At 55.2% G+C, this 23,981-nt stretch overlaps 1 protein-coding gene across 4 annotated transcripts in view; it reads right to left on the bottom strand.

Annotated features, from left to right (window-relative positions):
• Positions 1–23,981, bottom strand: part of ITPK1 (inositol-tetrakisphosphate 1-kinase) — a 166,569-nt gene that overhangs the window by 27,096 nt on the left and 115,492 nt on the right. For all 4 annotated transcript variants that reach the window (XM_004754796.2, XM_004754795.2, XM_045072982.1 and 1 more), the window contains one exon: positions 17,461–17,578. In XM_004754796.2, the coding sequence (XP_004754853.1) occupies positions 17,461–17,578 (118 nt within the window). The remainder of the gene's footprint in view (positions 1–17,460; positions 17,579–23,981) is intronic.

Genomic DNA, 23,981 nt, shown 5'->3' on the forward strand with positions numbered 1-23,981 from the left:
TACTCCAGACAGGGACAGAAGCAGCGGCCACAGGAGCATCCCTACCCCATGCGTGCTAGAGGCAAGGCCGGCAGAGACCGTTGTGACTCCGAGGACCAGCCAGCGGACCGGGCCTCCCCAGCCCTAGGCGCTAAGAAGCATGTGGTTCCGGAGGGCCAGCTTCTAGCTGCACCCTGGGAAGACTGGGAGGGCTCCACGGGAGGAGGCCATGCCAGTGGACCCTGGGGAAGGCAGGAAGTTTCCACCTCTACACACCCTCTCACCTTAGCCCGTGTAGCTGCACAGATGCGGGTCCGCCTTTCAGGCAGAACGCAGGCTCCGTGAGGGCAGGGAGCTTCTCTACCGCGTTCATGGCCCAACCCCCAAGAGACGCGTGGATGAGGGAAAAGCAGACACTGGCCTGGGCTCCCATTGCCCCCGGCCCGAGAGAAGTGGCCTCTATCAAAACACAGTTCCCAAGGGGCCGGCATCATCTCAGACACGGACCCTGCACAACAGTCCTAGATGCGGCTTCTCAGAGCTGGGCTCTGTCCTGCCTTCCTGGGCCATACTCCACCCCCAGGAGCCCCCTGTCCCAGAGCAGGAAATGGTGTGACGCAGGAGTGTCAGGGACAGAGCCAGCACAGGACAAGACACCGGGGCCGCAGGATTCAGTCCCCTGATTGCTGAGGGAAAACCAACGCCCTGAGGGTGCAGGCCGGGAGCCTCGTGCATGCTGATCTCTTGGCCAGCGGACCCCTTCCTTCTAGCCCCTTCTTGGGCTGTCATCCAAGCCCCATCAAGCCACCTTCCTGCTCTGGCGCGCTCCGCGGAACACCCCTTCCCATGCATCAAGGAACAGGTCCCTTCTGCTGGCTCGCCTCATCTGGGTGGCTCGTGACGTGTCGACCTCTGCCGAGACTGGGCACCCCGCAGGTTCTGCAGGGGATGCCGGCTACCTGGGATTGAACCCCAGCTCCACCTCATATGAGCTGTGTGCCTCTGGCCAAGCAACCTTACCTCTCTGCCTCAGTGTCCTCACTGGAAAGTGAGAACAACAGTACCTACCTCGTAGGGCTGTCCCCTACCCCCACATTCAGAAAACACACTGTAAGTCAGGAAATGGTCCAATCCCAGATCACCAAGTGTAGGTAGAAGAAGTGGGGGTGCTGGCGAAGAGGAGGCCCGTCAATTGCCATATACATACCCCAACCGTGTCCATTGGGACACAAGATGAGTCACGTTAGACTGCGTGGAGGTGGCAGTCACCGCAAATCATGGCCCAGAAAGCAAAATGCAGCCACGAGAATGAGCATCAACTCTGCAGCCGAGAGCCAGACCAGTCCCTGCAAACTGTGCCCCCTGGGCCAGGCCACTGATCCTCTCTGGTCCTTTCTTTCATCTGTAAAATGGGACAGCAATGCTGTCCACTTCCTGGAGCAATTACAGAGACTCGGTGAGGCCATATGCATGAAGGGCGTTTGGAGACACCTTGTGAACCGGTTAGCCCTGTTTCTGTGGACACACCACCCTCCCGGGGCACCTGTGCAAGGCCTATCCCTCTGGGAGGGGAGGCCCCACCATCCACCCACTGGCCAGCAGCTCCGCCCCAGGGTCTGGGCAGCTGCAGCGGCCTCAGCCGGCCCTCCTGGGACCCTGGCCGAACAAGTGCCCTGGCCCAGCAGCGGGGCTTCTCCCAGCTGCTTGACGACACGCTCCTGGAGTCTGGGAATCCAGGCACCTCCTTCTCGGCACCCTATCCCATAACCATTTTCTCCCACAGCATCTGCTCTACCCACAGACCACGGATTTCTGGTGTCTTGCTCACCTTTTTCAGCATCTGACCCAAACCACACATCGGTTTTAGATCCTGAGTCGTCTTCCCAAAATGCCCACCTACAAGTGAGGCTGCTCTCGGCTCAAGAACTCTGTGGCTCACTCAAGGCTGAGTCCAAAGCCCTTCCAGGCTTCTGCAACCTGATCCTGCTCACCTTTGCCTGCCTGTTACAGGCTGGACTGTGTTCCTCCCAAATTCACATGCCGAAGTCCCAACCCGGCATGTTGGGGGGGTTGGGACTTCGGCATGTGAATTTGGGAGGATGTGACTCTGGAGACAGGGCCTTTAAAGAGGTAAACAGGTTAAAATGAGGTCCTTTGGTCAGTCCCTGATCCAATCTGACCCGTGTCCTTCTAAGAAGACACTAGGACCCAGACACGCACAGAGGCAGGAACAGGTGACTCACCTCTCCCCACAGCCCGAGGGCCCCTTGGATTTGTTGGGGGGATTTGTGCTGGGCCTCAAAGGAATGGAAACAACCAAACAGCTGTGACATCATCGTGTGTGTCTTCAGACCCATTCACAGCCTCAGAAGAGATTAAACGAAAACAGTATGTTCTAAGACCATCACAGGCTTTGAGGCCCTCAAAGCCGTAGTGCCCTGGGGAATTGGGGATGGGGAGCCTGACTCATGGAAACCACCTGGGACTCTGCCGGGGGGGGGGGGGGGGGGGGGGGGGGGGGGGGGGGGGGGGGGCTTCGGGTTGGCCCCAGGAGAAGCGCTTCCTTATCCTCACGGCTCCTCAGAGGCTCTGGGTATATATGGACAGTCATGGGCCAAGTGCCTGTGTTCCAATCCTAGGGCCGCTGTCTCAATCCAGGCCACTTCTCTGTGCCTCAGTTTCCACATCTGCAAGATGGGGACAACCACCAGCAGCGACCACACACAAGTGAGGACTGATTAAGCCATCGAGAGTCATTGCGCTGGGACCATGGGCGGCACACATGAGACGAATGAGATACGGCTTCGAGGTACCACCAGTCACTCACTGAGGTCCAGCCAATACCCCAGGCCCACGATGAACCTACGATGGGGCTGAGGGCTCCTCGGGAGCTGGGACCATCTCTGACTCTTCAGCATAGGACACAGGTGTCCTTTTCGTCCCCTCTGGAATGAGAGAGCCACTCACATGGCTCTGGCCCTGAGGAGCTCAAACAGAGCCAGAGGGTCAAGGCTGAGAGGGAGCGGCCCACAGGAAACCAGGTTCCTGAAAGGCAGCCTGGGGCAAGCCCTCCCCAGATCATCCGCACACTTCACCCCGAGCAGCTGAGGCCAAGACGGCCTGACACCTCAAAGGGCCAGTGAGGACAGTGGCTGTGAGGGAAGGCCGGCCAGGGTTCCTTCTACCCGGGTCCCCAACCACACAGATGAGGCAGGGACCTGGAGGGCAATGGGCACAGGGCCGGGCTGGGATGGTATTCCTCCCCAGAATGCCCCTGAGGGGAGAGGAGAGGAGGGGAGGGGAGAAACGGCACATCCTGAGAGTGGATGGGCCTCACGTGGTCTCCTGACTGCTCCCACAGAGCACAGGTGAGGCGTGGGGGGAGGGAGGCTAGGCAGGTGGAGGTCCCCATCCCCCACTCCCAAACCCTGGGCTCACACCCCAACACCACTGGCACCCAGTTGCCCCTGACGGGACCAGGGACCGCTCCTCGCCTCAGGGCCTGTCCCAGAGCTGAGAACACTGCAGGCCCGCACGGGCGATATGCTGTAGAAAGATGTGCAGGTTGACAACACGGAGTCTTCCACAACAGGGGGACCCGGCGGGCACACAGAGTCCTGTGCCAGGACTACCGCAGACACCCGCAGGGCTCGCAGACACCCGCAGGGCTCACTCACAGGACTCTTCTAGCAACGTTACGGGTAGATTCCTACTGTCCCCTTTGTTGTGTGTGGAAGGACTGAGGCCCTGGGAAGTGAAGCCCGAAGGGGGGAGAGCGGGCTTGCCCAGGCCTTCACGACGAGCCTCTGAGGTGATACCTCACAACAGCCTCTGAGGTGATACCTCTCTCCCCTCCTCTCCTCAGGCCCGCTGAAGGACTCTGGGCCCCGCTGAAGGACTCTGGGCCCCGCTGAAGGACTTCTGGAAAAAGGTTCCTACTCCCATCTTAGGGACCAGGAGACAAGAGGACTCAAGCTGCCTGTGCCTCCCCACCATGTGGCCAGACACACCAGGCTGCCTGGGTACGTGTGACCTGGAGAAAGTTCCCTAACCTCTCCGTGCCTTAGTTTCCTGGTCTATAAAATGAGGATAAGAACAGTCTTCAGTCCTGTCCATGGAGCTGCTGCATCAAATGAGTTAATACACAAAACAATTAAGGGGGCGCCTGGGTGGCTCAGGCCAGGGTTAAAGACTCTGCCTTCAGCTCGGGTCATGATCTCAGGGTCCTGGGATCGAGCCCCGCCCGCATGGGGCTCTCTGCTCAGCACAGAGCCTGCTTCTCTCCCTCTCTGCCATTCTGCCTACTTGTCATCTCTGTCTGTCAAATAAATAAATAAATAACATCTTGAGGAAAAAAAAATACACAGAACACTTAAAACAGAAACTGGTCCATAGTAGGTACTAAGTGGCAGGTCCCACCGTCCCCTCTACCACTGTTAACAGCCCAGTTATTTGAAGGTCTACCATTTTAAAGAGTCCAAGATCACCTTCATGAGCCCAGCACCACTCTGCATGGTCTGACAAGGCCCCCGGGGTGGGGTGGGGGGGAACAGGAAGAAAAGAGAGCAGACATGGAAGAGTGACATGCTTGCTTTTTCCTGCTCAAAGATAGTGCCCTTGACGCCAAGCACTGAAGAACACAGAGCCTTCTTGTCCATCTGTCCCCCGGGACAGAACTGGGACTCTTCCGGCAGCTGAGAGCCATCACCCAGGCCGTCCCCCAGAGGGCCCCGCTCCCCTCTCAGCAGAGTGCACGACCCGGGGCAGCAACCTCATGCTCAGAACGCAAGGTCAGATCTGAGCTGTCGGTCCCCGACAGGGCCAGGGAATCAGTGATGTCAGCAACGGGCTGAGGAAATGTGACAGAGACGAAACATTCGCAGGCCTGACAGCGTTCTCGGTCACGGTCAGAGCCCTCTGAGGCCGCACGGTGAAAACTCCCTTGGCAGAGTCTTCTTCCAAAGGCAGGGGGCAGGGGGCCATGGCCCTGACAGGGGTCCCTGACTTGACCGTGTCCCTTGACTTATCTCCGTGTCTCACTGGAGACAGGGCGGAGGGCACATTCCACTGGCGGCTGCAGCCCCTACCCTGCTCCTGGAGGCTCCGAGGGGCACGATGGCCTTTGCTGCAGCTGCCAGTGTCCTGCCAGGACCAGTCCTCGGACTCTCTGGCTATAGGTGGGGTGTCAAGGTGGGGGTGGGGGCCACAACACTGGAAGATGTGGAATCAGCCTGAATTTGAGGCAGGAGGTTGCTTGTGGGCAGGGCCAGAGGGAAAGAAAGGCCACAGATCTGATATTTCCTGCTCTGAAGCTGCCCTGGCTGGCCAGGTGACCATTTCCTCCCACTGGACTTCACGAATGATCTGGTTCATCTCCAGGACCCAGAACGCCATTTGCACTTGGGTGTTCCAAAAGACCAGGAACAGTGGAGCCAAACACGGGCCCGGGCAGCGACACAGACATTCCTGAGCCCCGTTCCTGCTGATGAAAACGGCTGCTGGAGACGTGGATTAGCTTCATGGCAGCTGGGTCCAATGATTTATGGCGCCTTCCGGACCAAGGCAGACACTCACTGTCCCCGCTCAGCCCCAACTTCCCAAATTTCACAGCCTTTTTTTTTGTTTTTAAGACGTTTCAAAAATAATGTTTAAAGTGCTCTCTCTGGCAGGACATATTCTAAAAGCAGAACAGAAAATGTCAGCTTGGCTCCGGTGCAAATATGAAGGCTTCCACCGATGAAACACAGTTGGTATTTTTTTTTTTTAAGATTTTATTTATTTCTGGGGTGCCTGGGTGGCTCAGTGGGTTAAAGCCTCTGCCTTTGGCTCAGGTCATGATCTCAGGGTCCTGGGATCGAGCCCCACATTGGGCTCTCTGCTAAGCAGGGAGCCTGCTTCCTCCTCTCTCTCTTTCTGCCTGCCTCTCTGCCAACTTATGATCTCTGTCAAATAAATATATAAAATTAAAAAAAAAAAAAGATTTTATTTATTTATTTGTCAGAGAGAATGTGTCACACGAGCAGGGGGAATGGGAGAGGGAGAAGCCGACCTCCCACCGAGCAGGGAGCCTGACGCATGGATCAATCCCAGGACCCTGGGATCATGACTTGAGCGGAAGGCAGATGCTTAAAGACTGAGCCACCCAGGCACCCCCCACCCCGGCAGTCTGTATTTTAAACAAGGAGACAAGTTCCTTAATCCAAAAAGGGCTCTCACCAATCGATAACAAAAAGACTAACAAGCCAGTAGAAAAGTGGGCAAATGACAGGAAGAGATTCACACACAGAAGAAATGCAAAGGGAAAACTAGCTAATGAAGAAATGCTCCATCTGGTCGAGGATGGAAACCGTGCAAATTAACATAGGTATCATTTCCCTGGCAGACGGGCACGGAAGACTGAAATCCGCTCAGACTTTCTGAAGAACAACCCAGCAGTATCTGCCCGTGAAGGGAAATTTATAAGAATCTCTGAGGGGCACCTGGGTGGCTCAGTTAGTTACGTGTCTCCCAGGGTCCTGGGATCAAGGCCCTCATCACGCTCCCTGCTCAGTGGGGAGCCTGCTTCTCCCTCTGCCCCTCCCACTCTCTCTCTCTCTTTCTCTGTGTCAAATAAAAACAATAAAATCTTTAAAAAAAAAAAAAAAAAAAGAATCTTGGGGCCCCTGGGTGGCTCAGTGGGTTAAAGCCTCTGCCTTCAGCTCAGGTCATGATCCCAGGTCCTGGGATAGAGCCCCGCATCGGGCTCTCTGCTCAGCGGGAAGCCTGCTTCCTCCTCGCTCTCTCTGCCTGCCTCTCTGCCTACTTGTGATTTCTGTCTGTGAAATAAATAAAATCTTAAAAAAAAAATCTCTGAGAAAGTCTACTTCTAAGGATTAATTTGACAGAAATATGCAAAGATCTACACTTACCACAGCCCAGTTAACAAAAACAATTAAAACAAAATGACCTTATGACCTCGATGTGATGGAGTAAATGGTGATTCTTTCAATCACATGCTGAAATGTTAAGCCGCCACCAAAAAGAGCCACGCGGACCCATCTCCCTCTTCTTTTATGGGCCATGGAAAGAAGGCAAGATAGATACAAAAGTTGGGGAAAAGACAAGTTTTATGAGAACACGCGTAATATGATGCTGCTTTTACTTTTAAGTACATAAATCTGTATTTGTACATGTACGAGAAGGGTCTAGAAAGATGGATTCCACACTGCTCAAAGCAGCAGCCGCTGGGACGTGAGTCACCAACAATCAGGGAATCCTGAATTCCTAGGTCTGGGAATTCCTAAAGTGTGTTGGGTGCAGCAAGGCTCTCACAGAAGCCCTACTAAGAGGAAGCAGAGGACCTATGACCGATAACGTGGAAGACATCAAATAGGGCCATATCCACCAATTCGAAGACATGCGGTTTCTCATTTTCTATCTCTGAGTTAAGATGCGTATCATTACTGACCGCGTATCACAATGTAATTAGCACTTCCCCCCTTATTAGTGGGATATAAACTAGCAGGGTGTCTTACCTTCAGTGGTAAAACTCAGTACACCACCCCCTAGAAGACTCAAGATTCTCAATCACATGCTAAAGGCTCTGAGAAGTTCTGTAGCAAAGAAGCTTCTCCAACACAATCCCCCTTTCTTCTTCCTTCTTAATTCTCATCTTTGCCTTTCCCTTTACTTGCAAATGAGATGATGCTAGGGCTCAGGCGAAGTGTCTCCTATGAACGTCTGCAAAAGTCCGCGTTGGAAGAGAGGCACGCTGTCTACAGCCATACCACCCTGAACGCGCCCGATCTCGTCTGATCTCGGAAGCTAAGCAGGGTCGGGCCTGGTTAGTACTTGGATGGAAGAGAGGCATGCTGACTTTCTAAAATTCAATATAACGACCATTTGGCAAATACCACTGCAGCAACTCCTGTCATCAAAAACCATCAATGGATGCTAAAACACCAGGCAAAGTATGACAAGAAACAGGACATCTGCTAAGGGTCTCCTTAAAAGACCACTGCCAATGACAAAGAGAAAAACAGAAAAGAACAGAGGAGACATGGGGACAGCATTCCAACCAAATGTCTGGTTGACCAGATGGGCCCCACGTCAAGCTCATGCCCTCCTGACAGACAGGAGGGGCAAAAGAGGGAGAGGCATCGCTGGCGTGGCGTTCCTGCCCAAAATGCAGAACGTCAACCAAATCCGGCAACACCGGGGAACGTCCCAGAAGTCCAGGCCGAAGCTGGGCCCTTCCGAGTGTCGTGGTCGTGAGAGACAAACAGCCTGAGACCCTGGCCTGGAAGCGAGGAGGCCACAGAGGACAACCAGAAGAAGGGTCACAGCGGGGCAGCTGGGGACATGGTTCATGACAGGACCGCTGCTGATGTGACGTCCCTGGGTCAGAGAACTGTATCGCGGTCACGGGAAGCGTGACCTCAAGATGCAGCCATGGGAAGGGCATACTGAGGGTCTATGAAAACTCTGCGGGCTGATTTTCCAACATTTTTGGTAAATGTAAAATTACTTAAAAATAAATAACTGAATAATAAAAATAAAAATAAAATAAAAATAAATAAATAAATAACTACACTAAAATAATAAGGGGAACTTCATTACTAATAAGTTACTACAGGCAATACACCCATAATGTACGTCAAGAAGCCAGGAAGACAGGATGAGAGCCCTGCGGGGACTACAGGGCTTTCAACTTACTGAAATTTGCCCCAGACAGAACAAAATCTGGTTTGGTTTGGCTTTTGCCTTCCCGTTGGTCCCTGGGCGTTCAGGTTGAATGGATTAGTGTGCACGGCTGCAGGCTTTCTGCTTAACTCGTGAGTTTGCTCTTACAGATGCTGTGGACCCCCCATCCCCTTCTCCACGGTCCTCCGCGTTTCTTTGCCTCTACTCTTCTATATTGCAGATTTTTCTCACTTATTGTACAAAGAAATGGCGATGTATATTTTCATGTAATTTGATTTTGGAATTCTGTCACCTTATGTAGTGAGTTCTTCCAAAATATAATTTTTTTCCAATAATCAAAAAATCGGTCACCCTGCAGACTCTCCTTTAGGGAAAGAAACCCAGGGGACGAATTTATGAGCGTGGGGCTGAGTGTTTGGGGAGGATGGACGGGGGTGGGGAGCACTGCCCTGGAGGGGCCTGGATCCCGTTGGGGTCACAGGGCCCACAATTCAGAAGGTCAGCACAAATCCAGCGCTGACCGGAAGTGCAGGAACCCACAACTAGTAAGGTCACAACACACAAGGTGGGGTCTGACACCCAGAGCGCGGGGTCACCTGGGAGAATGACCGTCTTCAGGGTATTTATGCCTTAAATGCACATTTAATCCTTACAACGACCCTATGAGGAAGGTGCTACTGTCATTATCCCTCCTCTCGGAGAGGAAAACTGAGGCTCAGTACAGTGAAATAACTTGCCTCAATCAGTGAGGGGTCAGGACAGCACCTGAACCCAGGCGGTGTGACCTGGAATGCTTCTGGGAAGATTGCAGCAGAGGGGCAGGTCCTCTGGAGAGAGCACTGAACTGCAAAAGGCAGGCATCAGTGGGTTCTGGGATAGTCCTACAGCCTCTCTGGGCCCCTTTTCTCATCTCTAAAGATATGGAAAAGCTTCAGAGGCACTGAGAGCTCAAGACCTCTTTCAGCTGGAAAGACACTAAGTTGGCCTTAAATTCACACTAATGTGTAAATGACTGGTCTGTGACACTTTCTGATCAACGTGACCAACACAAGTATGTTTTGAGTCTCCCTGCCCTACTCTGTCCCAGGAAGAGCCGTTGAGAATTTTTACATGGGACCTGGGAGACTCTGAGTGTGATGGGGAAGCAGGGGACGGACTCCTGGGAGTCTCCAGTCTGGAGGCGTTGGTCGTCACAAGAGTGAAGAAACTCCAGAAAGGGGAGCTAGGGTCTCAAAGAGAACCAGTGTCAGCTCTCCGACTGGCATTTACAGGGAAGAAAAGACTGGCCTGCAGGAGCCATCAGAGCCTGGTGGGGTCCCTCAGGAGGCGTGGAGGGGTGAGTCTGTGGGTCAGGAGGAAACAGGGCTTCCCAGCAGATGAGCAAGGAGCCGGGTAGCCCATGCAGAGACATCATGCGGAGCTAGAAGCAGCTAAGGGGAGGCACCTGTGCTGAAGGCCCCCGTCTTGCTGCTATAGTCCCAACGGCTGGGAAGGCCCAGTGAGAAGCTTGGAGCACAAACAGGAAAGTTCTTTCCAAGAATGGGCCTGGTCTCCTCCAGAGGGGTTTGGGGGGGGGGGGGAGGTGCTGCAACCAGGCACCATGAGAGCTCACTTCGTTCTCTCCATCTCTCCTCGCAGTCTCCAGTCCTGTGTCCTGTGGCGTGGCAGAGGAAGTGAGGAATGTGGCGGAGGACCACCAGCGCGGCATGGAGGGTGCACCCCCATCGGACACACCACAGCCGCCTGAAGGAACAGAGGGGAGTGGGGAGCCGGGGGCCAGCCTGCTGTTGTTTGGTCAGAACATCCCAGCTTTGGGATGCTGGCTTCTGGTAGAAATCTAGAAAATTTCTAAAAATTTCTAGGGGACACTTGCATCCTCCCCTTGGAGGGAGTCACTGCTCCCTCTGGCCTGGCAGGACTAGCCGGTGGGCCTCAGCACCAGAACGCCGGCACCCGGAGAACTCTTAAGGCAGAAGCGGAGTCTGCGTCTCCGGGGAAGAGGGGCCACTGCCCTCTGGGCCCCACCTCTGCCTTCTGGAATGCAGGAGTGCGGCAAGACGGCGGCTGCTGAAGAGTGAGCTGGGGTCTGCTCGTTCCCCAAGGTACGGCTCTACCCACTGAAGCAGGCAGGCCAGGGCGGCGAGGAGATGCCAAGGAAACAGCTCTCTGGCTGGAAGAGAATGAGCAGGCCTGGGCCTGTGGGGGCAGGTGAGGCACCGGCGGCGAGCAGACGTGAGCCTGTGGGGTGTCCTCCCCGTGCTCTGGGCTCTTCAGTCTGTACTGGGAGTCAGGCCCACAGGGCCGAACACTCTCGGGATTCGTGGGTCCCTTTGGGGGCGACACACAGCCTCACCTTAGAAGGAGACGTCTGAGAGCTGAGGAGGAGTGGGTAGGGTGGAGGGAGAAGGGAGAGACGCAGAGTCCCTCCAGGGCAGGACGCCTGCACGGTGGCAGGGGGAGCCCTGGTCCCAGGCCCATGCAGCCGGCGTGGCCTCCGACCTGGATGGAGCCAGGGACAGGAGCAGACCCCGCGCAGGGTCAGCAGAGGGCACAGGGATGGGTGGCATCTGGAGAATCTGCTGCAGACGCATCTGGTGTAGGAAGGAGGCTCAGCTTTGGGGTCAACTCAGAGCTCGACGTGAAGACTTGGCAAACCGTTGCCTTTCTCGAGCTCCACTCTCTCACCCCCAAGGGGAAGAGCCCAGCGGCGCTAGGAGGGTTCACGCGACAAGGAGAGGAGGAGCTGCCCACCCAGAGCCAGGCCTGGTCCTGAGGATTATCCCCTCAGGCCCCCGGGGAAGGGCATCGACCTCCTCTTGGCAGGTGACAAAAGGAAGATTCACCAGGGCGGAGCTAGGGTTCAGGCGGAGCCGCCAGGAACGTGCTTCCCTCAGCCTGGCCTGCAGAGGACGCTCAACCCACTGTCCTGCTCCGCAGACCCCTCCACCCCCGGCCGCACATGGGGTCTCTACTCAGGTCGCTGGAAACCTGGATGGTGTTTCTTCCCCAGGCTCCAAAGTCCAAGAGGAAAACCAGGAGCCGAGCACCTACCCGAAGTCCCCATCCCCAGCGCAGCTTGTAGAGGCTGTGCCACTCGCACAGCCACCTGCTCTGGGAATCGGTCCCGGCCTGGCCTGGCCCCATCCCCTTGGCCTCGGCACGGTAGGCTGGGCCCGCTGAGACTCCAGCGAGACACAGGCAGGCAGCCGAGGCCTCCCGAGTAGTTCACTCAATAGGTATGAAGCATTTTCGTGGACGGCTTATCCAAAACTCTGGCCTCCTGCACAAAATCAGGCCGGCGGCTCGCTGACTTGGGAGCAACAGTCCTTGGGGTGCGTTCCCTCCCCTCCTCCTGTCCTTCATGACTCCAGGCCCCCCACCCCCTCCCAGCTTCTACCACACGCCTCCCACCTAGAACCCAGGCACCCAGCAGGTGTGATTCTGACACCGCATCCTGGGCCACACCCGCTGCCATGAATAGGGCCAGACATGCGGTACCACCCCCCACGGAGGTGACGGCAGCCCCCCACCCCGGGGACAGGTGCACCGATGACTCAGAGAGGCCCACGTCAAATGAGGAGCGCTGAGGCCAGGTCTGTCAGGGCCAAGGTCTGTTCTTTTCCACGACTGTGTGTGGCTGCTCTGAAAGGGAACGGACTGGATTCCCAGCTCCTCGATTACTCCTATCGGACAGGGACTCTGATCCTCTGTCAAGCAAACCCGACCTTCTCTGGGCCATGTCATCTCCTGAACACCAGAGGGCGCCCCACAGTGCCACTGGCTGGCAGTGGAAGTGCACCTGTCCCCAGGCAGCAGAGCCCCACTGGACAACCATCCGGGCTTCAGCTTTGACCTCCGCTGGTCCCTGCTGTCAGGGACAGTGGGGTTGGAGGCCGCAGTATGCCCACAGGTTCAGGAACCACCAGCTAAGAGCACAGACGGACAGAACTGTTCAAATCCCAGCTCTGGCCTGAAGGGACACGCACTTCGGTTTGGAACCTTTCTCACTGGCTACACTGCGGATGCAATCAGCTGGGGCGTGCTGTGCTCCCAGCAGCACCGGACATGCGGCAGGTGCTCCCCCAGGACCTACCACATGCTGACAGAGAAAACTCAGACAGGAAAGTGACCTGCACAGGCCACACGACGCAGGGGACACAGGCAGTCTGAGGCCCAAGCCTTGACTCCAGGCCCCCTCCCCGGCCTCTCCTTTCCCACCCACAGGCCTCTGCCCCGCCCCCAGCTCCATCACAGCCCTCCCACCCCACAGTCCTCACCCAACAGAGGCTCTGGGGGCAATGAGTCCTCCAGGCTCTGAGGCATGTTCCTTTCTCTTCACTTGCTGTCTAGATCACTCCGTTTTTCAATCCAGCGCCCCAGCAGGGCTCCAAAATGAGCCCTGATTAAATTCCCATAAAACCACAGGCAGAAATGCTCCCATCCGTGCTGTGTACCTCCCTCCCCAGGGAGGCCTGGTGTCCCGAAGGCCATCTGTCACCTCCAGAGCACATGTCACCCGTCACCCACCACTGTCACCAGCTCTGAAGGGTCTCTCGAGCCCTCTGTCCTGTGGCCTAATGCCCTCCATCAGCCACGGTCCACCGCCACCCCCCAGGGCTGAGAACACCAGCTTGTGTCCTCCAACCACAGCACAGCTTTCTCTCAGATCGCTTCGGCCAGTTCAGGAGGCAGCTAGAGCCTTGCCCATAATCGCTCGACCTGCGGTGGCAGAGCCAGGCCCTGGTCTCGGGGTTTCCATCTCAAAATCTTGGCCTTATGCAGCAAAATAGGTAGCAAGGAGAGAAGAGCCCTGCAGATGCGTGCTCGGCAATCATCACTTGATGACCCAGCCTCCCCCGCCCTCCCCCATGCCTGTGCCAGGCAATGTTCCATTTCTGGGAGGTTCCTGCCCTTGGTTTGAACTGGATCCAGGTTCAGTGCCATCTGTGCCTCTGGCTAAGGGGTGGGGGTGCAGCCCCGCCCACAAACAGTCACTCAATGAGAGAACCCTGTGGCCCAAATGCTCTGGGGTGGGTCACTCTGCAAGCCGAGGGACCTCACGCTGCTTTGAGCTGCTGTGTGGAAGGAATTTACTGCTAGGGTCACAGGCTGAGGCCACTGCCTCCCAGGCCAGCCGGAGGAGGAATGGTCTCATTCCAAGAGTCATTCACCCCTGGGTTCCCCAGGTAGCAGCCCACTTCTCGGAAGGTGAGGGGACAGACAACTTGCCGTCCCTCGGACCTCGGTCTCCCCCTCCTTCCACAGTGGCAAAGCTCCCAACTTCAGCTGAGCACATGGGGGCCCAGAATAAAATCCACATTTCCCAACTCCTCTGCAGCTCCGTGTGGGACTCAGTCCTGGCCAGTGACGTGTGGACCCAGCACTGTGTCGTGGCTGTCAGAGCCTTTCCTTAAAAAGATAACCACCGCTATCTCCCCTGGATTCCTTTTCCTCTGTCCCTCCCAACCCGCAGGTCGAGACCCTGGACATGATGGCTGGAGTTTCGGCAGCACCACTGTGGACCAGCAGGCTCGAATCACAGAACAGTCAGCTGGACGAAGTCTGGGTCCTTCCTCTGGGCTGCTCCATGAGAGAGAAATGAGGCTCTATCTCACTTAAGCCACCGTTATTTCAGGTCTCTGTTGCTATGGCAACTTCAGGGCTAAGCAAATGGGCAGGTTTGAGACTGATGGGTGTGAGGCACCAGAAGAACCCCACCTTCCCTCTGGGCTCTGAACTAGAAGAGGATGGACCCTGGGAGCAAGGAATCAAGCTGGCGCCCAGATACTCAGACTGGGAGCTGGGGGCTCCGGGCAGCAGGCCTCCCCTGTCTCCACAGCTGATACTCTGCATGGACCCAGAGCGTGGACCCCCGCTCCAAGTGCTCCGCCGCCTACCGGGGAGGCCGCCACCCCCACTGCAGAGCAGGGAGCTCTGGGCACCTCTCCGCGGCAGCCTCCCCGGGCCTTACTGTGCAGCTGCTCTGGCTCTCTGAGGCAGGCACAGCCACCCTGGCATGAAGAACGGTGACACCCCCAGGAGGTCTCCAGCAAGCCCCTTCTTCCAGTGCTACAGCAGTGTCACTTGGGCTGCTCTAACTGTCTACGGAACTTACAAGGTAATTATGGCCATTTGCAGTGCGCTTAACTGGGCTGCCTCCAGGAATAGCAGGAGGGGGGCGGGGGAGTGCTGGGGATATGCCTCCTGGAGAAGGAGCCCCGCCTCTGGGAGGCTGGCAGGCGAGAGCCAGCACTGCTTCCATAAGAACGGCCATGGGGGTGCGGAGGGGGTCAGGAAAAGGCTCCAGGAAATCCCAGCTCCTGCCCACCCTCCTGGAAGAGTGCCAACCCGGCTCAGTGCACGATAAAGAAAATCCAGGGTACAGCAGTCACGGCCCACCCACAAAACAATTCCTGCTGGCCTAGGACCAAGCCTGCCTTAGGGTTCGGTCAACACGTTCCTGCCCAGCATGGAGGGGACTTCCCCGCCGCCCTGCAGGCAGCTCCTGGACTGAGGACCCCCGGGGTTTGAGGTTCCTTGGACCCAGCAGAGCGGAGGCTCATTCTCTCCCCACAGGGGGTCGGTCGCCAGCCCGACACACGTGTGGCTCTGTGTGGGTCACCTTTACACCAGGATATAGGTAATGGCCACTGGAACCTGTCTCCAGGCCATGTCTGCACTGATCTAAAACGTACGCTCATGTCCTCGCTCACCAACCCACACGCCTTCCGTGGGTGCCGAACGACGTCCCCAACTGCACGAGGCACTCCACGAACCTGACACTGACTCAACGTCTGTGAGGCACGCACAAGCACAACCCATCACTGGTCCCCTGCCCCCTGACTGTGCACAGTCCCACTCCGGGCCCAGACTCACCCTTGACCCCAGCCCTGATTCTCTGCCCATGAAAACTGAGAGACTCCAAGCTCAGCCCCTTCCAACAGAATGGGCGCTGTGCCAGCCACGGACATTCCCAGGTGGCACCATGTGCCAGGACCCATGCTAAGTGCTCACCAGACGTCACCCCAGTTATCTCAACCGCAGACCCTGAGGACAAACCACTTCTTATCAACATCTTAACAGGAAACAGGCCTAAGCTAGGTAAAAGGACTTGGCCAAGGGCACAACAGCAGCAACATCCCAGATTCAGATATGACCTCAGCCTGTCTCCCCCCAAAACCTGTGCTCTTTGCTCTGAAAAAAACCTTCTCAGCAGTGACGTCCCTGACCCCACTGGTACACATCACTCTTCTCATGGACTTGAGGACAGGAGATGTGGCCACTGACCCACGACTCCTCCCACTCACTAAGCAGCCCTTCTCATCAGGATCGGATTCATCTCCTGTCCCTTCACACACAGCTGGTGTCGAACACGCACAGCTCCTGGGATTTCCTTTCCAGAACTGAAATTTAGCCGGAACATCCCTACAGATTGTTCTCGTCTGAGAGTTCTAGTCGGACCCAGGGAAGGAAGGCAAAGCAAAGAGAAGCTGACATCATCATTGACCACTCTACACCCAAGGGGAAAAGGGTGTCGGCGTGCTGAAAAGACGCTGCTCAGGGGCTGGTCTTTATGCCACCTGCCGAACACCAGGCACCCTCAGGAAGAGGCCCTGAGACCCCCTCCAGGACAGCCAGTCCAACACCCAGCTCTTCCACAAGGCATGCTCCCTAGAGAAGCAAGGACTTGCCAACTCTCATGGCCAAAGTCCTTGAGGACAGGCGCTTGCTAGATCCACGGCCATCTGGCCACGGACACATAAGTTAAGCTTAGGGGCTTCGAGCTGACAGCCTGAGTTGGGGGAACCTGGCGGGATGCTGACCCCACCACACACAGGCTGTGTGATGCGGGCCCGTCTGCTATGCTCTCGGTCTCCACTACCGTCCGCAAAACGGGGGGGTGACCGCCCCCACTTTCAGGAGTGTGGAAAGACAGAGCACAAGGAGAAGGCTGAGCCCTGGTCCGGCCAGCCAAACTCTTCCTGCCGGTCCCACTGTCACACGAAACAAGAGCTGGCCAAGTCACCACCCAGGTCAGGGCCAGGCGGGCCACCGTCATGGTCTGGATGGCAGGAGTGGAGGCTGCCTTTCCTCAAAATTAAACGAAAACTCTCAGCAGGGAACACAGGGCCAGGCAAAGAGAGCTACGTTACTGTTAACAGGACTCTTTCCAAAAAAGCCCTTCTCACAAAAACAAACACCTTGGGAAGGCCATCCAACCTCTCCAGAGCGGCCAGGCCCAGGAAGATGCGGAGAAAGAGTCCTCAGGGACAAGAGGATGTTGCTGGCAGGAAAAGCTCCCACAGCTAAGCAGGAGGCTCCTGCGTCAAGAACAGAGCGTACCCCGTGAGGTCCAGCCGCCACATGACACAGCTCCACAGCTTTGATTAAAGGCCCTTCAATCTCTCTGTTTGTCTACATTGCCCGGTTACACAACTTCCCTTCCCAGCCCGCTGCTCTGCTATTCTACACACAGCCCTGCTCTCTAACCACTGTGTTATCGGGACACTTCATCACCACTCTGTGGGTTCAAGACAACAAAACAAAACCGCCTTGAAGTGGCTGCAGCCGCTCTCTTTCCCGAAGAGCACCCTCAGGCTTTTATTTCCTAATTCTGCTGGTCAGAGGAGGGGCGAGGCCCTCCCAAGAACGTGTGCCCCTGGGGAATTCAACTCCTTCCTGCCCCAAAGGGCTTAAAAAATATCAGACACCCCCCTCCTCCCACCCCCATGCAACGACCACCCTGTCACTGCAGGGGTGGGCCACGTGCGATGTGGGCCAAGCCACGTGTGTCCCTACCTTTCATGTAGGCCTCGATCTTCCGGATGAGCTCATAGGACTTGGAGCGGTCGAGGAGGGTCCTGATGGCAGGAAGGGGGTCCAGGACAATGGTCTCAGGGTGCGCATCAATGTACTCCTGAAAGGAAAACACACCTCTTCTGGTTGGAGGCTGGAGGCCGAGTTAGAAATGAGTTTTCCACAACATTCCATCCGACATGCCCTCACGGCATCCATCCTCCCTCTCCTCCCCCCGCTGCCCCCCATCCCTGACTTCACACTGTTTGGGGAGGATGCCTTCATGCTCCTGGCCCCATTGGGATCACATGATGCTGGTTAGACCAATCAGCACCTTCCACCCTGGCCATAGGCTCCAGAACAGGGCACGTGACCCAAGTCGGCCCAATCAGACGCAGGCTCAGTGCTCTCGCTAGGAATGCTGGGACATAAACCATTCTCTCCCACACCGAGGGGACCAGGCAGCTGGGAGCAGTCACCCTGAAATCTGAGGGAGAGGCCCGGGAAAGCCAGAACTGAGAACGAGAGGCCAGCCTGAGAGAACAGAGCCAAGAAAAGGAGCACAAGCAGCCTCCGGTCAACTCGTTTGGCTCCTGGATAAAGCCTCACCTGAAACCAGCTCTGCTGCCCTTGTGGATGACACTCGAGAAGGGCCCAAAGCCCTGCATGGATAAGGATTCTGGGGCAGGGCCAGCGAGAGCAGAATGAACGCTGGGATTCAGGTAAGGATCGGTGTGGAAGGCAGGATGACAAACCCACCCCAGGGCAGCCCCCGACCCTCAGGTACCCACTACAACATTCTTCTTCTCTACCCACCAGCTTCAGGGTAGACTGCGAACACGCAAGCAAGACTGTGACCAAATCAGCCTTTAAGGAATTTAGGGTCTCCCTGGAGAAATAACAGTTAGGCACCTGGGAGACGAGAAACTACCATCTCTGACAAAATTCAACAAGAGACTGGGCAAAAGGTGTCTGGGAAAGGAACACAAGGATCCCAGCCCTGCCCCTCGGCACCTCTGTGACCACAGGAGCCCAAGCCACATCCGTGGGCCACGACAGCTCAGCAGGCTGAGACCATCCGCCTGGCCCCAGAACACGGAGTCCAAGAACAAAAATATGGAATGCTGGAGGAACAAGAGAGGGGCTAAGAGGAAAGGCTGGGTGGGAGGGAGGCCATTCGCCAGCTGTTGTTACTGTGAGCTGAATTGTGTCCTCAACAGATCTGTGCGAGTCCTAAGCCCTGGTGCTTGTGAGTGTGACCTTATTTGGAAATAGTGTCTCTACAGATAGAAGCAAACTAAAATGAGGCCACAGAGGATTAGGATGGACCCTAATCCATTGACTGGTGTCTTTAAGATGGGCAGTCTGGAAAGAGACACACAAGGAGAAGGCCATCTGAAGACGGAGACAGTGACTGATGTCGTGCCTGCCAAGGACCACTGGCCACTGCAAGAAGGCAGGACAGCAGCATGGGACAGATTCTCTCTCAGCGCCTCCAGAAGGAACCAACCTTGCAGACACCTTGACTTCAGACTTCGAGCCTCCTTAACTGTGAGAGGAAAAAGTCCCTGTTGTTTTACACCACCCAGTCTGTGGTACTTTGTCAAGGCCACCCCAGGGAATGAACACACCAGCTTAATTCATTCCCCTGCCCACCCAGTCTACAAAATCAGTCTGCGAGGTCAACAGAGGCCAAGGAGAAAGCCACAATGCTTCTTTTCAAGTCGGCCTTATCAACAAAAAAGAAAGCGCCATTTGGAATTACTCTTTTTTTCAGTGAACCTATTTTGGTTCCTAGTAACCATTTTTAAGAGCTCTCAACACAAAGCCAGAGATTTCTATCTCCGTCTCCTCTGAAATCTGCTCCCCACCTTGGGTTTCATACCAGAGTATCTGCTTATGGGCACATTTGTATCTTTTTCTTTGAAAATTTAAAAAAACTTCTCTGTTCCTGCAGGGTGCCCAGTACGTGCCAGTGGGGAGCCCGTCTTCCACCCTCCCACCCATGAACTCTGTGGGGCCAGCACGCTCTCGGCGCCTCTCCCCACATACCCATACTACAGACACAAACAGAGAAGACAAGCCACCTTCCCCCTCCTCCCGAGAGACAGGCAGCCGTCAGCGAGTCACCCCAGTTCCTGGCCCACTTCCCTGCTTATACAGGACAAGACTGTCAGCTGATGTGGGCGAGTCCACATCTGCCACCCACCGGGGCCACAAAGACAAGCTGAGAAGTGTCCTCAAGGAAGGAATATCCAGAGCTGCCTTCAGGCCGGGGGCCGTGCCTAGACCTCCTCTCTCTAGCCTCAGCCTTGCCTAAGTGTCTGCATCTCCCCACAGCAGGCTCCCCATCAGCAAGTACCCGCTGTCAACACCGTTCCGTTGGCCCAGGTCTACACTGCCATAAGACAATGTCATTCACGAGACACCAAGGTTACTGCATACATATAAAATTGCATTACTCTCTTCATGTTAAAAGGTCATCCACACGACAAAGTGCATATCACTCACGGTGCCCCGGGCATCGTGCAGAGTACTAAAGACACACGGATGAATGAAAGCCTTCTGGGCTTCCCCTTATTGGATCTATAATTGTGGCCAACGAGTTCATGTTCCAGGTTACAACCTAAATGCACTGAACTGTCCCCACAACCCCTCCTCCTCTCCTACCCCAACATGCCAGGAAGCAACCCGGTGCAGAGGAAAGAGTGAGGGCCCAGGACTCAAGAAACCCAGGCTCCCTCTGTTAATCACCTTCCAGGGTCGCCCTGGGCAGGCCACTTGGCTTCTCTAGGCCTCAGTTCCCTCATCTGCGACTTAAAAGCCTACCCTGGAAAAAAACGGAGGACGGGGGTGCCTGGGTGGCTCAGTGGGTTAAAGCCTCTGCCTTTGGCTCAGGTCATGACCCCAGGGTCCTGGGATCAAGCCCCGCACTGGGCTCTCTGCTCGGCGGGGAGCCTGCTTCCTCCTCTCTCTCTGCCTGCTCTCTGCCTACTTGTGATCTCTGTCAAATAAATAAATAAAATCTTAAAAAAACAAAACAAAACAAAACAAAAAAAAACGGAGGACTGGTGCTTATGGAGGCAGACTTCAGGGCCGCACACAAGGGCTGCTTTAGAAGCCACGTGCTGGAGGCCTTATGGACGATGCTGGCTGCCTGCCTTCAGCAACGGGCCGGTATCAGAGGTGTTCGCCTCAGTGGGCTGGCCCAGGTCTCCCTACCAACTGAGTCCCCTGAAGTCCACACATGCTCCTTCCTCCCCCTCGAAAATCCACACCCCCACCCCCAGTCCCAAGAAGAGTATCCGAGTAGTTGCTGGATGTGGTTGCACTTCTCTGCGTTAGGGCAGCGACCTTTAAAGAGAGAGAACTCTGAATCATCAAGACATGAATTTAAGCCAAACTCACGAGGGAAAGAAGTTAGGAGAAACGAAGGGGGAAAATATCTGACAAGCAGGCGCCAACAAGCTTTTGACCCGGGATGAATGCATCAGTATTAACAGAAGACTTATTCCTAAACACGATCTCTTTGGGGATGAGGACAGAGAGGGCAAAGAAAGAGTTTTTCCAAACGCCCCGCTGTCCACAAGTGGATTTCCTTCCAAGCCTTTCAGCTTATCTATTGTACTACAGGCCTCATGCATTTTTCACAAGACTCTTAGAATTACCAAACAAATTGCTGGAAGGGTGAGCGCCCTGTACCATTTTATCACCACTCAGAAGAAGAAAGGCCCAAACGGTCTCCATGGCAAATGGTAAACACATGCTCCTTTAGAGCGTCCACCGCAGAACACCTACAAAGGGAGCCTGGACATGACCAAGGGCCAGCCCGGCTCGAGGCAGACTGAAAAGTGGGGAAAGCAGACACAGCCCCCCGTCAGGGGGCCAGGAGGAGGGCTAGAGAGTGCAGACTGTTTGTGGAGGGGACAAAGGGGCAGAGGCCGGACAAGTGTCCCCGGCCCCCTGCCCCCAGGCCCGAGGGATGATGGTGCCAGGAGGGACCCGGAGCCCTCTCTGCTGGGCTGGAGGAAGTCGACGCTTCCCCACTGCAAGAGTGAGCCCAATGAAAGGATCAGGGGTGCCACAGATGCCATTTCCTCTGTGGTTCCATGTACAACAGGAAACAAGCTGGCAGATGCAAGGGTTTGCTCTTATCCAACAGAAAATGCAGGCAGAAGCCCCAAGTTCAAATCCTGCCTCTCGCACTTACCCTATATCTGTGAAAGAGAAACTGCAGTTTATCTCTGAGATTCTGTTTCCTGGTGTGCCAAATGGGCATTTTTATTCCCAAAGACTCGCCTATCTATTAGAGAGTGAGCGCACACACGTACACACACGAGAGGGGCAGAGGGTGAGGGAGAGAGAGAATCTCAAACACACACACACAGACACCCCGCCCCACCCTGAGTGTGAAGCCTGACCTGGGGCTCCATCTCCTGACCCTGAGATCATGACCTGAGCCAAACTCAAGAATTGGGACACTTAACCAAATGAGCCACCCAGGCGCCCCTGCATTTTAAATAAAACCCATCTCAGGGAGCTACTCTGGGCAACAAGACCCGGACTGGAAAAAAGAGGATTCTTGCAGCTGGACAGCACGTGGGCTCTTAGCACCATACCTGGCCCAAGGTCTCTGAGCTCAGCCAGCCATGCCCCATGCAGCCGACTGTGGGGCAGGCCAGCCCTGCACCTGGGGAGAACCACAGGGCTCTTCCGGATGGGGTCAACCCTCCCACTGACGCCCGAAGCACCACACAATCCCCTGGCCTACAGCAGCCCAGGCTGCAGGGCGCATCCCTCTGCAGACAGGTCCTGGCAGAGCCCACCATGCCAGTGGCACCCAGCCAGCCGGTCCCTTACGGGGGCGTGGAGAGAAGCGCCCGTGCCCAGTTCCCGCCCCCTCAGTTCTCAGACATAGGGGACTTTCTGCCCCCCCACCCCCCAACCACTGCAGGCCCCTTTTTAGAAAGCGGTGATTCATTTTTTTGGGATACATACTGAAATTATTTACAGATTAGATACGATGCCTAGAATCTGCTTCAAAGTAACCAGGCATGGCGGATGGTGAGAGACGTAGGTAAGGCAGAGGAAACAAGAGTGGTCGCACGGGGCTACTTCGTGAAGCTGGGTGGCGGGACGGGGGAGGGCGCTGCAGCCTCTTCTCCAGTATTTTTAAACTTTGTGTAACAAAAAAACTGGGGACAGAATGGAAGGGAGGGGTGAAGTAACCAGGTCCTCCCTTTCTTCAAGCCCACACACCCCTATAGTTGTGCCAGAGACCGATTCAAACACCAACACTATCTTTCCCGAAGGAGCAGGAGGCAGCCAGCCAGATGGGAAATGCAGTGAGAGATTATGGAAAAGATAATAAATAAAAATAATCATCACCATAATTTTTAAATAACAGCAGCCACCATTTACCTAGGACTGGCTGGCGACGTGCGCATTGCTGGGAAAATACTCTTTTTTAAGCACGGTGTCTTTTAATATAAAAATACGATGAGGTAAGAGCTCAAACTATAGAACTCGTAGAAGAATGCATGGGTTTACCTCTTCATAGCCTTGAATCAGAGAGCCATTTCTTAAGATACGGTACCAAAAGTAGCAAAGAAGAAATAAACTGTATGTTCGCAACATCAGGAGCTGGTGCGAGTCAAGGACACCACTCACGCGAGACCTGGCAGAGCCTCACCTCGGGGTGCTCGCGACCCAGCCACTGAAAGGCCATCAGCCAGCACAGCCTAACCGTTAACCTCCGTGGCAGGACTGGGCAACTCAGGCCCAGTGGACTGTTCCAGTAGGTCGGGGGAGCTGGGATAGAAGCAGCAGCACCACACAGAGCCCTGGAAGCCCCTTTTCCTCTCTAGGCCTCTGGCACCTCTGTAAGGTGAAGGCCAGTCCTGTGAAGAGGGGACATGCATTGGAGCCAGAGGCGGTGAGAACTGGGGCAGAATCCCGCCTTCCCTGCCTGTGACTTTGCCTCCAAAAGCCTCGGTCCTCATCTGTAACATGGGGACCAGAGCAGCTCCTACCTCACAGTATGTTTAAAAAAAAACAAAAACAAAAACAAAACAAAATAAAAAAAGGGTTTATTGAGATAGATTTCAAATACCATGAGATTTACCCACTTACAGATTATAGTCCAGGGATTTTAATACGTCGACAGAGCTGTGCAACCATCTGCACGGTTAATTTTAGGACATTTTCATCACTTCAAAAGAAAAAAAATAATCCGTATGTTTGAGCTCTCCGTTTCAATTCACGCATTCCCCCCCAGCCCCTGGAAACCATTTCTGTCTCTACAGACTTGTCTATTCTGGACATTTCATACGAATGGAATCAAGTGCGGTCTTTTGGGACTGGCTTCTTCCACTGAGCGTAATGTTTTCAGGGTTCATCCCCGCTGTGACACAGGTCTGAACAACGCTCCACCGTGTGGAAATACCAGATCTGTTCATGCGTTCATCAGGGGACGGGTCTCTGGCTTGTTTTCACCTTGGCGTTACTACGTGTAGCGCTACGAT

The sequence above is a fragment of the Mustela putorius genome, unplaced genomic scaffold (assembly GCF_011764305.1).
Source record: "Mustela putorius furo isolate JIRA1106 unplaced genomic scaffold, ASM1176430v1.1 tig00000129_pilon_pilon_pilon, whole genome shotgun sequence".
NCBI classification, from domain to species: Eukaryota; Metazoa; Chordata; class Mammalia; order Carnivora; family Mustelidae; genus Mustela; species Mustela putorius.